At 46.6% G+C, this 16181-nt stretch overlaps 1 protein-coding gene across 3 annotated transcripts in view; it reads left to right on the top strand.

Moving 5' to 3' along the window:
* KCTD14 (potassium channel tetramerization domain containing 14) overlaps positions 1-9309 on the top strand; it is a 46994-nt gene extending 37685 nt beyond the window's left edge. Inside the window, exons 1-2 of one of the 3 annotated variants that reach the window (XM_011938919.1) lie at positions 1419-1553; positions 8400-9309. In XM_011938919.1, the coding sequence (XP_011794309.1) occupies positions 1464-1553; positions 8400-9077 (768 nt within the window). In that variant the 5' untranslated portion in view covers positions 1419-1463 and the 3' untranslated portion in view covers positions 9078-9309. Of the gene's footprint in view, positions 1-1418; positions 1554-6957; positions 7128-8116 lie in introns of those variants that run through there. The other 2 variants (XM_011938921.1, XM_011938920.1) reach the window with 2 other exon arrangements.
* The last annotated feature ends 6872 nt before the right edge of the window (positions 9310-16181 follow it).

The raw sequence follows: 16181 nt of genomic DNA on the forward strand, positions 1-16181 counted from the left end.
TCTTTTTTTTTTTTTTTTTCCTGAGAGGGAATCTTACTTTGTTGCCCAGGCTGGAGTTCAGTGGTACAATCTTGGCTCACTGCAATCTCTGCCTCCCAGGTTCTAGCAATTCTCCTGGTTCAGAGTCCCAAGTATCTGGGATTACAGGCATGCACCACCACACCCAGCTAATTTTTGTATTTTTAGTAGAGACGAGGTTTCATCATTTTGGTCAGGCTGGTCTTGAACTTCTGACCTCAAATAATCTGTCCGCCTTGGCCTCCCAAAGTGCTAGAATGTCCCCAATAAAATATCTTGTTTCCACATTCTCCCCATAAATATTTGCCTCTGATGCATTGTCATGGGAATGTTCAACCTCTTTCCATCTGGTGTTCCCCAATTCAAGAATTGCCTGTTATTCAAATACACTCTTTAAAAAATTTTGTTGATCCTCAGATTTTACATTTTAACACCACCTTACCTCCTAGAGTGCTGATTTTCTGATCTGTAAAATGGTGTTGCGGTTTCACTCCCTAGGACTGTAGGGAATAAAAAGTCTCTGGCTGTCAATGTCAGTCAATATCAACTCCCTCTGCCTCCCCCACTTCACTCCTGGGAACTCTGAGGTCCAGAGAGGGGCATTAACTAGTGTCAACTTTAATAACGGGATTCAGGCAATATGTTTAAATAATTTACTTAAGCGTAAAGTTTGAGAATGGCCAAGGGGGGGACACAGGCTCCAATAAGCTGGGTTCAGTGCTCTTGAGTAGAGTGATTTGAGGGTCATTCATTTATATAAGCAAGGTCTGGGGAATAATAAGCAATAATAATAATAAGAAGAAGAAGCAAGGTCTGGGGAAGCTTAACAGAATTTCAACATTTTCCATATTAGTTAAGTGTATAGTCACAGCAATTTAATTGATTCTAGGCAGTGTTTCTGTTTGAGAAAGGTACATTTAACATTCCACATTAAGATGTAATATTCAAAGGGTCCTTTATCTTAGTCATGGGGTCTTTCATCTCCGGGGCCATCTGATCTGAGCCGAAAAAGAAAATATAGGAAGAGGCAAGGTGCTGTGGCTCAGGCCTGTAATCCCACCACTTTGGGAGGCTGAGGTAGGAGGATCACTTGAGCCCAGGAGGTTGAGGCTGCAGTGAGCCTGATCCGCCACTGCACTTCAGCCTGAGCGACAGAGTGAGACCCTGTCTCTGGAAAAAAAAAAAAGAAAGAAAGAAAAGGAAGGAAATTAATCCATATCAAAAGGTCAGTACTTAAGTCTCCATTTCTCAGTCTCCAAAGTCAGCCCTCCTCAGGGTCTAACAACTTTTAAAAGCCCCAAATAGACAGACTGTTCATTTCCTTCTGCACTTGGCCCGGTCTCACTACAAGCCACGCCTGGCCCAGCCCCGGCCCGCCTTGAGCCTCGGTGTCCCCACCTAGGGGCGGGTAGCCAGGGGCACTTCCGCTGGCCCAAGTGATCTGCATGTGGCAGGGCTGTGCAGTGGAGCGGCCAGCGAGCAGGATGACGAGCCAGACCCCTCTGCCCCAGTCCCCCCGGCCCGGGCGGCTGACGGTAAGTGCGAGGCTAGCTGCGTCCCCGCGCCTCTGCCCTCCCTTCCAGTTTCTCCCGCCCGTCCCTCCAGCCGCCCGAGCCCCCTACTTCTGGCGCGCTGTCTTCCTGCACCTCGGGCTGGTCGCTCTCTTCTGTCTTTGCTATCCCTCCTGCTCGGATTGCTCTCCTTTCGCGCCTCGGTGTCCCTTTCTGGTTTGGCTCTGTCCAGCCTCTCCTCTTTGCCCTTTTGCTTCCTCCCTCTACATTCGGTCTTTAGTTCCCCTCCCTTCTCTCTTCCCCCGGGCTTGTCCTAGTCCAGGGCTTCTCCTCTGCCCCTCCTTCTCCCCTGCTCCCAGTGGGAGAAGCCCATCCAACCAGCTTGGCCAGAGGATCTTTCCCTCACCTGCAGCCCTCTCCAACCTGCCCCTGCCCCTGCCCTCTGGCTGGGACCCGAATCCCTCTGCTTACCTGCCTGGTCCCCGGGCTTGGGTGAGGGGAGTTGGGGAGGAGGATGGGGAAAAGGCTGGGTGCGCTCTAGAAGCAGAACACTCGGGTTCTCTCCTGCACTGAGAGTCATCCTGAAGACCTGGAGGAAGGGAAAGCAGATCCAGCAGCAGGTCAGCGTGGCTCTCTCTAATAGGGCCATGGTCACGTCATTGCTGTTGGCTATTGACAAAGTCACATGCCTAGTGCCAGGATCACCCTAGGTGCTCAATAAATGCCTGAATGAATTACTGGGGAAGTGTAACGCACCGTGCATGATGCCAGGTAGGGCAAGATTGGCCTTGAACAGAACACTAGATGCTCCTGTAAATCAGAGGATATTCTCCTCCCTTAGGAGCCTCACAGCCTTTTTGTTTGTTTGTTTTTTGTTAAAATAGAGACGGAGTCTCGCCATGTTGGTGAGACCCAGGCTGGTCTTGAACTCCTGGTTGAAACCCCAGACTGGACTCAAACTCTTAGGCTCAGGCAATCCTCCTACCTCAGTCTCCCAAAGTGCTGGGATTACAGGCATGAAACACAGCACTTGGCCAGGAACCTCGCAATCAATGAACAAACAGGGAATTATAAGGGAAGAACTGCCAGGCCAGTGAAGTATAGTAGTGTAGGACCTTCTGGGATCACAATGAGACAACCCACCCTGAAGAACTCTCAGAGGAATTCATCTGAAGGATGAGTAGGGTCAGAGAAAGGAGTGTGGATGGCAAGTGAGTGAGCTTCTGGAGGTGAGGGGGCCTGGCTTGCTCCGGATTGGAGGGGTGGGGAGCAACAGGCGGTTCTGGTAGCTGATTGCGAGGGTTGAAGTAGCAGTCCAGTTGCAAAGGGCCTCTAAACCTTGTTATGGAGTCTGGAGTTTATCTGGAAGGGAATGAAAAGTTGCTCAAGTGTCTAATACAGGGAGTGATAGGATCAGATTTGTACTTCAGAAAAGGTACTCTCAGCCAGGTGTGGTAGCTCATGCCTGTAGTCCCAGCACTTGTGGAGGCAGAGCGGATGGATCACCTAGCTCCGTAGTTCGAGACCAGCCTGGTCAACATGGCAAAACCCTGTCTCTATAAAAAATACAGAAAATAGCTGGACATAGTGGCACACACTTGTAGTCCCAGCCACTCTGGAGGCTGATACAGGAGAATCACTTGAGCCTTGGAGGTGGAGGTTGCAGTGAGCCGAGATTGTACCACTGCACTGCAGCCTGGGCAAGAGTGAGACCTTGTCTCAAAACAAAAAACAAACAAAAACAAAAAACAAAAAGGAGCTTAGGAACAGGGCTGAGGTCTTGTTTGATAAAGAAATGGAGCTGAAGATGTCAGCACAGGAAACTTTTTTTGAGACAGGGTCTTCCGCTGTCACCCAGGCTGGAGTGCAGTGGCGCAGTCTTGGCTCACTGCAACCTCTGTCTTCCGGGTTCAAGCAATTATCCTGCCTCAGCCTCCCAAGTAGCTGAGATTACAGGCGTACGCCACCAGGGCCCAGCTAATTTTTTGTATTTTTAGTAGAGATGTGGTTTTGCCATGTTGGCCATGCTGCTCTTGAACTCCTGGCCTCAAGTGATCCTCCCACCTGGGCCTCCCAAAGTGTTGGGATTATAAGCGTGAGCCACTGCACCCAGCCTATTTTTTGAAGCATCTGGAAATTAGCTTCAGAAAGGACATTAGATGTGATTGGATCTGTTAGACTTTCAGAGCTGAGGGAGCTTAGGGTTCTCTTGGTCCATTTTGCCTTCCTGTTTCACAGATAACTAAGCTTAGGCCCAGAGAAGGAAAGCAAAGGGCCCTGGGCACATATCTAAGTATTGGCAGTAGTGGGGCAGGATGTTGGGAAGGATGGGAGTGAGGCACCCATATTGTGTTGGAGTTATGCTAATACAGGTTTCATCTCAGCTCCAACTTCATGACATCCTAGCTGTGTGACTTGTCTCTGAACTTTCCTTGCCTGTAATATGGGGATATTAGGAGGGCCTGGGAGCTTTCAGCAGTGTAGGAGTAATGAGAACATATTGGTCCATTCAAGGGGTAAAGTCTGCAACTTTGCATTTAACTGGGTGCTTTACAGAGGTGACCTCAGGGTTAACCAAACAGTCCTGCCAAGGGGCCTTGAAGTTTTTGGGAGAAAAAGTCAGAGGTTCTGGGCTTATTTTTCTCAGCTCTATTGTTTGGCTGCTGTCAAGATGCATCCTCTCCTCTGCCTTCTCCCTTCCAGTCAGCAGAACTGTCCCCTGGTAGGAGATGTTGTCATAGCAATCAGATTTCTCCAGCAGTTCGGTTGCCTTTGTCTCTCTTATTTTTTTTTTTTTGAGATGGAGTCTCGCTTTGTCGCTCAGGCTGGAGTGCAGTGACCGGATCTCAGCTCACTGCAAGCTCCGCCTCCCGGGTTCACGCCATTCTCTTGGCTCAACCTCCCTAGTAGCTGGGACTACAGGCGCCCGCCACCTCGCCCGGCTAGTTTTTTTGTATTTTTTAGTAGAGACGGGGTTTCACCATGTTAGCCAGGATGGTCTCGATCTCCTGACCTTGTGATCCGCCCGTCTCGGCCTCCCAAAGTGCTGGGATTACAGGCTTGAGCCACCGCGCCCGGCCTGCCTTTGGCTCTCTTAACTCCAGTACTTTAATCTTAGAAGGAGAGCCCACAGACCAGTTGAGACTGAGGACACACCTACATTAGACTGAGTGACATTCCTAAGCCCTGTCCCCATCCCCACTCTTGTGGTAAAATCTTCAGGTTAGAAATCCAGCCTTCCCTCTAACACCACGCATCTATTCCACAGCAGCAGCCGTCACATCCCTTAGGAAACCTTTTCTGACAGCTTCCGATACGCATCCACAAAAAGACCTGACCCCTCCTACCTTTGAGTCTTCCCTCTCAGCACCTACGTGCTTAAGCCATCTGTTTCCCACTCCCCTGTGAGTTCCTTGAAAGCAGGGACTGTGTCCTGTTCTGTTTGGCACAAGGTTTGCATGTAATAGGCTCAACATACATTTTGTTGAATGAATGAGTCACTAAAGGAATGAAGAGTGAAGGTATTGGAAGACTGAAGGTAATTTATGTAATGACTAAGAGCTCAAGCTTGAAGTAAAACGGACCTGAATTCAAATTCTGACATCATCACTTAATAGCCAGTCTCAGGCAACTTTCTTCATCTCTTTAAGCCTTAGTTTCTTCTTCTGTAAAATGGAGATTTAATACGTTCTTCATGGAAGTGTTGTGAGGGCTGAATTAGATAATCCATTTAAAGTACTACACAGAGTTACTAGACTGTCTGTTTCCATATCCCTCTTCCCACCAACCTTCCCACTAGGCATACATTTTGTTGAATGAATGAGTCACTAAGGGAATGAAGAGTGAAGGTATTGGAAGACTGAAGGTAATTTATTTATGTAATCACTAAGAGCTCAAGCTTGGAGTAGAACGGACCTGAGTTCAAATTCTGACATCATCGCTTAATAACCAGTCTTAGTGCTCAGCCCAGGGTCTGGCACAGAGAGGTGGCCTCTAAAAGTTCTGTTGAACAACCAGACTTAACTTGCATTTGCACTGCACTTCACAGTTTGTGAAGCAGTTTTACACCCACAATATGTAGAGTTACTGGCCTTTTCATTACCAAGAATATTCCTGTTATTATTTAAGTCCCATGGGACCATATTTGGAAAAACATTCATCAAACAAATTCCATTTATGCTGGGCACTGTGGCTTGCACCTGTAATCCCACCTGCTTGGGAGGCTCAGGCAGGAGGAAGCCTTGAAGCCAGGAGTTCAAGACCAGCCTGGGCAACACAGTAAGACCCATCTCAAAAAATATATTTTTTAAGTAGCCAGATACAGTGTTGAATGTCCTGTAGTCCCATTTACTTGGGAGGCTGAGGCAGGAGGATGACCTGAGCCCAAGTTCAAGGCTGCAGTAAGTTATGATCATGCCACTGCAGCCCCAGCCTCGGCAACAACACAGCAAGATCCCATCTCTTAAAAAGAATTCAATTTTCTGGCCAGGCACTATGGTTAACGCCTGTAATCCCAACACTTTGGGGGGCCAAGGTGGGCAGATTGGGGTCAGGAGTTTGAGAGCAGCCTGGCCTACATGGTGAAACCCAGTCTCTACTAAAAATACAAAAATTAGCCAGGCTTCATCATGCACTGTACATCTGTAATCCCAGCTACAGGGTGGCCATCCCAGCTCCCAGGCTGAGGAACAAGAATTGCTTGAGCCTGGGAGGCTGAGGTTGTAGTGAGCTAAGATCACCTCACTGTACTCTAGGCTGAGCGACAGAGTGAGACTCTGTTTCAAAAAAAAAAATAAGAAAGAAAAAAAAAAATTCATTTTTAAATAAATCAAAGTCATGCCAACTGTTAACCAGAACTTCTGATCTACATGAAATAAGAATTTTTGTCCCCAACTCCCAGCACAGGATGTGGATACATAGTAAATACCCAAGAAATGCTTCCCAAATGAACACGTGTATGGTTTCTTTCGTCTTTCTGAAATGTTGAAAGTGTCCCTCCTCCCTTACCCTTGGCTTTTATTATATCTTAGATCAGAGCTGAGCATGCCAGGTTGGAACTCTTGACTTTGTAACAACTCCATGTCCCCATTTTACTTCCTATTTTTTTTTTTTTTTTTTTGGAGTTGGACTCTCATTCTGTCGCCCAGGCTGGAGTGCAGTGGCACGATCTCAGCTCATTGTAACCTCTGCCTCCTGGGTTCAAGTGATTCTCCTGCCTCAGCCTCCTGAGCAGTTAAGACTGTAGGCGTGTGCTACCATGCCTGGCTAACTACTGTATTTTTAGTAGAGATGGGGTTTCACCATGTTGGCCAGGCTGGTTTTGAACTCCTGGTCTCAAGTGATCCACTCACCTTGGTCTCCCAAAGTATGGGGATTATAGGCGTGAGGCACTATGCCTGGCCTTTACTTTAAAAAAAAATTTTTCCCTTAAACCTATTTTAAAAAAATTAGAGATGGGGTCTTGCTATGCTGCCCAGGCTGGTCTCCAACTCCTGGCCACAAGTGATCCTCCTGCCATGGCCTCCCAAAGTGTTGGGATTACAGACATGAGCCACCTTGCCCAGCCAATATCCCCATTTTATAGATGAGGAGACTGAGGCCTTAAGAGGGAAAAAGGCTTGCTGAAGGCCACAGACTTTGGAAGTATCATTGCTGAGACTTCCTTCCATGGCAGCCTCTTCCTGTAACACTCTTCTGCTTTTGTAAGACAGAGTCTTACAATATTACAATATGTATTGACAGAGTCTTACTCTGTCACCCATGCTGGAGGGCAGTGGGGTGATCTTGGCTCACTGCGGAGCAGGTTCAGGTGATTCTCGTGCCTCAGCCTCCCGAGCAGCTGGGATTACAGGCACGTGCCACCACACCTGGCTAATTTTTGTATTTTTAGTAGAGACAAGGTTTCACCAAGTTGGCCAGGCTTGTCTCGAACTCCTGACCTCAGGTGATCTGCCTGCCTCAGCCTCCCAAAGTGCTGGGATTACAGGCATGTGCCACTGTGCCTGGCCTCCTCCCATAACATTCTATGACCTAAAATTAAGATGCTTGAATGGGTATTCTTTTTTCAAACAGAAACCTTTCTTCCTCTGGCCGGGCGCGGTGGCTCAAGCCTGTAATCCCAGCACTTTGGGAGGCCGAGACGGGCGGATCACGAGGTCAGGAGATCGAGACCATCCTGGCTAACACGGTGAAACCCCGTCTCTACTAAAAAAATACAAAAAACTAGCCGGGCGACGTGGCGGGCGCCTGTAGTCCCAGCTACTCGGGAGGCTGAGGCAGGAGAATGGCGTGAACCCGGGAGGCGGAGCTTGCAGTGAGCTGAGATCCGGCCACTGCACTCCAGCCCGGGCGACAGAGTGAGACTCCGTCTCAAAAAAAAAAAAAAGAAAAAAAGAAACCTTTCTTCCTCCTTAAAATGCCCACCCTTGGCCGGGCACTGTGGGAGGCTGAGGCAGGTGGATCGTGTGAGGTCAGGAGTTTTGAGAATGGCCTAGCAAACATGGCAAAACCTTGTCTTTACTAAAAATACAAAAATTAGTCAGGCATGATGGCGGGCGCCTGTAGTCCCAGCTACTAGGGAGGCTGAGGCAGAAGAGTTGCTTTAATCGAGGTGGAGGTTGCAGTGAGCCGAGATTGTGCCACTGCACTCCAGCCTGGGCGACACAGCGAGACTCTGTCTTAAAAAAAAAAGCCACCCCCTGGAGCAACACAGCAGCAATATAACCCTCTTTAGTAAGATGGGCCCTTCACTAGCCGAAGCCAAACGTTATGGCTCTCCTACGTTTTTTATCCAGTTATTCTTTGGATAAAAATAAGTCATGAGCTCAGGGGAGACGGCGTGTTGGTTTACTCTGCCTCTTGTGCCCCCAGATGTCTACCGTTGTGGAGCTGAACGTGGGGGGTGAGTTCCACACGACCACCCTGGGTACCCTGAGGAAATTTCCGGGCTCAAAGTTGGCAGAGATGTTCTCTAGCTCAGCCAAGGCCTCCATGGATGCAGAGGGCCGCTTCTTCATCGATCGCCCCAGCACCTATTTCAGACCCATCCTGGACTACCTGCGCACTGGGCAAGTGCCCACACAGCACATCCCTGAAGTGTACCGTGAGGCTCAGTTCTATGAAATCAAGCCTTTGGTCAAGCTGCTGGAGGACATGCCGCAGATCTTTGGTGAGCAGGTGTCTCGGAAGCAGTTTCTCCTGCAAGTGCCAGGCTATGGCGAGAACCTGGAGCTCATGGTGCGCCTGGCGCGTGCAGAGGGCATAACAGCGCGGAAGTCCAGCGTGCTTGTGTGCCTGGTGGAAACGGAGGAGCAGGATGCATATTATTCAGAGGTCCTGTGTTTTCTGCAGGATAAGAAGATGTTCAAGTCCGTTGTCAAGTTTGGGCCCTGGAAGGCAGTCCTAGACAACAGTGACCTCATGCACTGCCTGGAGATGGACATTAAGGCCCAGGGGTACAAGGTATTCTCCAAGTTCTACCTGACGTACCCCACCAAAAGAAACGAATTCCATTTTAACATTTATTCATTCACCTTCACCTGGTGGTGATCCTCAGGAGCAGAGACTGTTACGAGTTCTGGCATGGCTTATGAAATTAAAATTTGCCATCAATGCCATTTTCCTTTAATTTCACAAACATCAGGCAATTTCCAGGGTTGGTCTAGAGCCTTGCCCCTAAATATTGATCTCCCATTTAAGGACTTTCCACTCTATTGCAACTGACACCACTATATTTGCCTAGCAACTTGCAGCTGCTTCCTCTTCAAAGCCTCATGTGTCTTTAAGAATGTTTCAACAATGCGTTGGCAAGAGATGTGGGATGACAACAGGAACATACAAGATACTGTGAATCTAGATGTTCTGACCTAAAGATGTAGTCTACCTAGCCCCAGCTTGTGGTCCAATCCATCTGTCTCTGGCATGTGCCCTCATGTAGCAGGTGCTTTCCTGATCCCCTTTGCGAGATGCTGTGGGTGCTAAAACCTCAGAGCTGTCCTTTTCTCTAGAGTGGAGGTTTTCAAAGTGCATCATCAGCATTACCTGTGAACTTGCTGGAAATAACAAATTCTCAGACCCCACCCCAGACCTACCGAATCAGAATTTCCAGGGGTTGGCACAGCATTCTGATTTACCAAACCCTCCAAGTGATTTTGATGTATTCTAATTTTGAGACCATCTCTAGAAAAGAATTGCTACCTCTTGTATGGAGGTACAAAAGACTGACCTCTTACATTGAGGAACTTCCTTTCCCAGAGCTCCTCATGGAATCAGGCTGAAGTCAGTCTTCTGAGAGCACATTCTTACTTAAATTTTTTTTTCTTCTGTCCTACGCTGCTTCCCTCACTCCCCTTCTCCTAAGAGCATTCCATCAATAAACCATTTGCATCAGAGTCTCAGTTTTGGTTCTGCTTCTCAGCCTAATACAGGACTCATCCTCTAAAGGAGGATACATGTCGACGTTCATTCTTCTCCAAGTCCAGGTCTGAGATAGATGACCCCCTTCCCTGCGTAGTAGCTTGATCAGCTATTGTGGGTTGTCTGGAACTTTCTTGGGACATAGGGTTTCTTTCTTGGGACCAAAGGGTTTCTTGGGACACAGGACTTCCAGTATAAAAACTTGGAAGTCTCATCGGGTGCAGCGGCTCATAGCCTATAATCCCAGCACTTTGGGAGGCTGAGGCGGGTGGAGAACTTGAGGTCAGGGGTTCAAGACCAGCCTGGCCAACATTGTGAAACCCCCATCTGTATTAGTCTGTTTTCACACTGCTGATAAAGACATACCTGAGACTAGGCAATTTACAGAAGAAAGAGTTTTAATGGACTTACAGTTCCACATGGCTGGGGAAGCCTCACAATCATGGTGGAAATGTATATCTCACATGGCAACAGACAAGAGAGAGCAAGTGCAGGGAAACTTCCCTTTTTAAAACCATCAGCTCTCATGAGACTTATCCACTATCACGAGAACAACACAGGAAAGACCTGCCTCCATGACTCAGTTACCTCCCACAAGGTCCCTCCCACAACATGTGGGAATTCAAGATGAGGTCTGGGTGGGGACACAGCCAAACCATATCACTGTCTCTACTAAAAAAAAAAAGGTTAGCCAGTCATGGTGGCACACGCCTGTAGTCCCAGCTACTCGGAGGCTGAGGCATGAGAATCGCTTGAACCTGGGAGGCAAAGGTTGCAGTGAGCCAAGATCTTGCCACTGCACTCCAGCCTAGGTGACACAGGGAGACCCTGTCTCAATAAATAAATAAATAAATAAACAAACAAACAAATAAATAAGTAAAACCAACTTGGAAGTCCCAGGCAAGCTAGAATGAGTACTACCTACCCAATTCTCTCTCACTTTGTTTATTTTTCCTTTGGGACACCTCTTCTGTGGTGACAGATCTGGAAGTGACCTCTATTCAAGAGAGATCATGTGTACCTATAAGAACCTGGCTTTGCCCCCTAATGGGATAACCACTGTCTCCATCCAGACCTTTCACAAACCACTGAATTTTCCCCCTTACGATACCTTCCCCTCCTGCAGTGTCATGTATATTTCAATCAATGTCCAGAAGCTTTTCTTTTGGGTTAGAATCTGACTCCTTGAGGATATTTTCAGTTTTCTGTTCCTTGCCATTTCTTCAAAAGCCTGAGCAGCTGTCTCTAATACTTAGAACCGACAGCGGTAATTCATCCCATCCCTTTGAAAGCTCCAGGTTTGCAGCTGTTGGGTTGCTCCTATGCCCAAGTATTTTAAACATATTGTCCCTTGCCCTTGAGGAAAAAGGCCTAGTCTCCATGGTATGAGAACTTTCTAGGCCAGGCATGGTGGCTTACACCTGTAATCCTAGCACTTTGGGAGGCTGAGGCGGGAGGATTGCTTGAGCCCAGGAATTCAAGACCAGCCTGGGCAACATAGTGAGACTCTGTCCCTGTTTTTAAATTTTAAAATTAAAAAAAAAAAGAACTTTCTGGCTCCTTCTATTACTAGAATCTCTCTGAGTCTCAAGTGATAATAGAAAAGTCTCTTCCAACTCTGGTAAAACCACATACCTGTTCTCCCTGAGAACCTTACCAATCCCTTCATAGTTGTCCAGGTTGTATAAGGCAGTATGAAGAGCAATGGTTCTTAACTTTGGCTGCACAGTAATTAGAATCACCTGGGATGAGTTAAAACACTCCAATATAGGGCATACCCTGACAACACCTGAAACAAGTCAGGATCTCTAGAGGTGGGGCCCAGGAAAGAATATTTTTTAAAGCTCCTTCAGATGATTTCATTGTGCAGTTAAGGCTGACAACTGCTGCAGAATCTTGTTAACTTCAGGCCAATAACAGTTCACTGGTCGACCCAAACCAGGGGTGACCACTCCTCTTCATTGGTATGGACCCCATTCTACTTACCAACTTGTTCTAATCTATGGTGCGTATCAGGGCCAGGGCTAGGTTTCTCACTGGCCTCACTTCAGTCTTGCCTTGGTGCAGATATACATGATTACATGAGTTTTAATAATCTCAGATGGGGAATGTGCAGTGGCTCATGCCTATAATCCCAGCACTTTGGGAGGCCGAGGCAGGTGGATCACTTGAGGTCAGGAATTCAAGACCCACCTGGCCAACATGGTGAAACTAAATTTCTACTAAAATACTCTACTGAAAATACAAAAAAATTAGCCAGGTGTGGTGGTACACGCCTGTAATCCCAGTTACTTGGGAGATTGAGGCAGGATAATCACTTGAACCCAGGAGACAGAGGTTGCAGTGAGCTGAGATCATCCCACTGCACTCCAGCCTGGGCCACAGAGTGACACTTTGTTTCGAAAAAAAAAAAAATCTCAGATGGGACTCCAAGAGGGATTTCATCTGCTTATGAGTACAGGTGTTCATATGTTAATTCCCCAAATAACTTTTCCCAAACTTTTTATTTGGAAAGTTTTCATATATACAGAAAAGGTAAAAGAGTGTTATATTGAATTTTTTTCTTTTTGAGACAGGGTCTCACTGTGTCGCCCAGGCTGGAGTGCAGTGGCACCATCTCGGCTCACTGCAACCTCTGCCTCTTGGGTTGAAGTGATTCTCCTGCCTTGGCCTCCCAGATAGGTGGAACTACAAGCGTGTGCCACCACGCCGGGCTAATTTTTAAATTTTTAGTAAAGATGGGGTTTCACCATGTAGGCCAGTCTGGTCTCGAACTCCTGACCTTAGGTGATCTGCCCACCTTGGCTTCTCAGAGTCCTGCAATTACAGGCATGAGCTGCCGCACCTGGCCCATAGTAAACTTTGTACCTAGCTCCACCAGTTACTGCTATTTTGACACATTTATGTGATCTGTTTCTCTATACACATGCATATATACATGTATAATCGTTTGCAGAACAATTTGAAGGTAAGATGCAGACATTAACATCCTTCCACCTAAATACTTCAGTTTACAGCTCCTAAGAATAACGCATGATTATCATTATTTCTTTTTTCACCTTTCCTTTTCTTTCTCCTTCCTTCCTTCCTTCCTTCCTTCCTTCCTTCCTTCCTTCCTTCCTTCCTTCCTTCCTTCCTTCCTCCCTCCCTCCCCCTACCCGCCGTCTCTCTCTTTCTTGTCAGAGTCTTATTCTGTCACCCAAGCTGGAATGCAGTGGGACAATCACCGCACTCCAGCTTCGACCTCCTGAGCTCAAGCAATCCTCCCATCTCAGCCTCCCCAGTAGCTGGAACTACAGGTGTGTACCACCATGTGTAGCTGATTTTTAAAATTTTTTGTAGAGATGGGGTCTCCTTATGTTGCCCATGGTGGTCTCCAACTCCTGGGCTCAAGTGAGCCTCCTACCTCGGCCTTCCAGTGTTAGGATGACAGGTGTGAGCCACCACACTCAGCCCACATTATCACTTCTTTAAAAATTAATAAGTCTAGGCTGGGCATGGTGGCTAACACCTGTAATCCCAGCACTTTGGGAGGCCGAGGCAGGTGGATCACTTGAGGTCAGGAGTTTGAGACTAGCCTTGCCAATAATAGTGAAACCCCGTCTCTACTAAAAATACAAAAATTAGCCAGGCATGGTGGTGTGTGCCTGTAGTTCCCGCTACTCGGGAAGCTGAGGCTGGAGAATTGCTTGAACCTGGGAGGTGAAGGTTACAGTGAGCTGAAATCATGCCATTGCATTCCAACCTAGACAACAGAGAGAGACTCTGTCTCAAAAAAAGAAAAAAAAATTAACAAATCTAAAATATTACATGTAATGTATTATCTATTTTGACAATTGTTCAACAAATGTATTTTAGGGTATTTTTTAAAAATCCAATAAAAGTTCATGCATTACACTTGGTTGTTAGGTTTTCTTCAATTCAGAGATTCTCACCTTGGCCACATTTTAGAATCAATCGGTCAGGTAGCCTTAAGAAATATGGGCTCCATCCCTAGAGATCTTAATTTAACTGTTTTGGGTGTGGTCTGACCATTGGGTTTTAAAAATCTTCCTCAGGCATTTCTAAAATTCATCAAAATTTGAGAAACACAGCTTTAGTCTCTTTTAGTCTACAACAGTTTCCTTTTTTTACTTTGACATTGATCCAAACTTACTTGATGCACTAAGTCCTTATCTACTTGGCCTAAGAACTTTGGCTTCCCTCTCCATCCAAGTCTTTTTCAGCTGCTTCTGGGAGTCCTTGGGATTGGTGGTGGTGCACTTGTAGTGTGAATCATTCCTTGTTCCAGCCTTTTTTTTTTTTTTTAAATCATTACCTTGCTCCAGGCTAATCAGCACCACTTGGTCCATTGTTCAAATTGCTGCGTTTCCTGGATCATGATTTTCCTAGGGTCTATGTAGAACTACCATCAATGGACCTTACTGGTGGGATTTATTACTTTGGTCTGAGCATGGACACACCATGCTAATGCCAGGGATAATATGCATCAACATTTAGCTAAAGGCTTGGGGATTGTATATAGAAAAGTTCCCAACTTGCTACTCTATGTGATTGCTCTGAGCACAAGACCTTTGGTATGTCCTAAAGGGGTCCCATATTGAGCAAGTAGTGTTAGAACTACTTCCAGGCTTACCAAAAAGCTACCTCCTTCACCAACTCCAGGGTTGCCTCCACACCTGGCGACATGAATGCTTCCCAGAGTGGCTGTAGGCTGCTTCACTGCTCAATGATAGAATTGCATAGCCCTCTCCCACATTGACTTTGGGCTAGGTGATGTGACTTGTTTGCCAGTGGGACATCAACAAACATGACACAAGCCAAGGCTTCATAAGCATTTGTGCGTGGGGCTTGCTCTCTTGGAATGCTTCCACTGCCATAAAAGAAAACCAGGCAATTCCACCAGAGAGGTTATGAGAAGGGGAACAGAGGAGGCCATCAAGCCCTAAATGAGCTACCAGATGACCCAGCTGAGTGAGTGACCCCAGGATTGCTCAGCGGAGACCTGCCCAAACTGCAGAATCATAAGTAAATAATGATGTTTTAAACCTCTCTGTTCTATTGATGATTGTAGTTTGAAATAGAAAAATGAAAAATAAATATGTAAAACTCCTCTATGTTTTGGAGTGGTCTGTCATTCACTAATAGAAAATGGATACACTTCATTTTAAGGGACTTCCCCAGAAGTCCCAGCCAATGACATCTGTTTACATTTTGTTGGCTAGAATTGTGACATATGGCCACACCTCTACAGAGTATGCAAGAGAGACTGGAAAATGTAATTGCTTTTGTGTGTATATGTGTGTGTGCTGGGGACAACACCATCTCCAGACAGTTGTCTTCTTTAAGAGAGAAGGAGAAAGTGAATATTGGAGATGTAACCAGCAAGCTCTGCCATACCTATACAGAGGTTCAAATCAGCTGTTTTGCTTTTTTAAGTAGCTTACTTTGTGTGTGTGTGTGTGTGTGTGTGACAGGATCTTACTCTGTCACCCCGGTTGTAGTGCAGTGGCATGATCTTGGCTCACTGCAACCTCTGCCTCCTGGATTCAGGAGATCCTCCCACTTCAGCCTCCCAAGTGACTGGGACTACAGGTGTGTGCCCAGCTAATTTTCCTATTTTTAGTAGAAATGGGGTTTCGTCATGTTGCCTAGGCTGGTCTTGAACTCCTGGGCTCAAGTGATCTGCCACGTCAGCCTCCCAAAGTGCTGGGATTATAGGCATGAGCCACTGTGACAGACATTTGAAGAAAGCTTGTAATGTTAAAATTAGGAACAAAGAAATGGCCAGGCATGCTGGCACATGCCTGTGGTCCCAGCTACTGTGAAGCCTGAGCCACGAAGATTGCTTGAGCCCAGGAGGTGGAGGTTGCAGTGAGCTGAGATTACGCCACTGCACTCCAGCTTGGGTGACAGAGTGAGATCCTGTCTCAAAAATAAATAAATAAATAAATAAATAAATAAATAAATAAATAAAATAAAAAGAAGAAGAAGAAACAAACAAAAATAACAGAATGTTCCTTGGAGGAAAGAGAATATGGACAGCAGAACTTCAAAGCAACTGTGATAAATATCCCTAGAGATGCTTCTTTTCGGATAAAATGGAGTAACAGGCACTGGATTTACCCTTCTACCTGAAACAACGCAAAACTGGACAAAATATGTGAAACAATGGATCTCGACATATTGTACATTAGGCAACTAAGGACAAGGAACTCAGAGACAGGGAGCAAATGA

Source organism: Colobus angolensis, unplaced genomic scaffold (genome assembly GCF_000951035.1).
Source record: "Colobus angolensis palliatus isolate OR3802 unplaced genomic scaffold, Cang.pa_1.0 Scaffold179, whole genome shotgun sequence".
Classification (NCBI taxonomy): Eukaryota; Metazoa; Chordata; class Mammalia; order Primates; family Cercopithecidae; genus Colobus; species Colobus angolensis.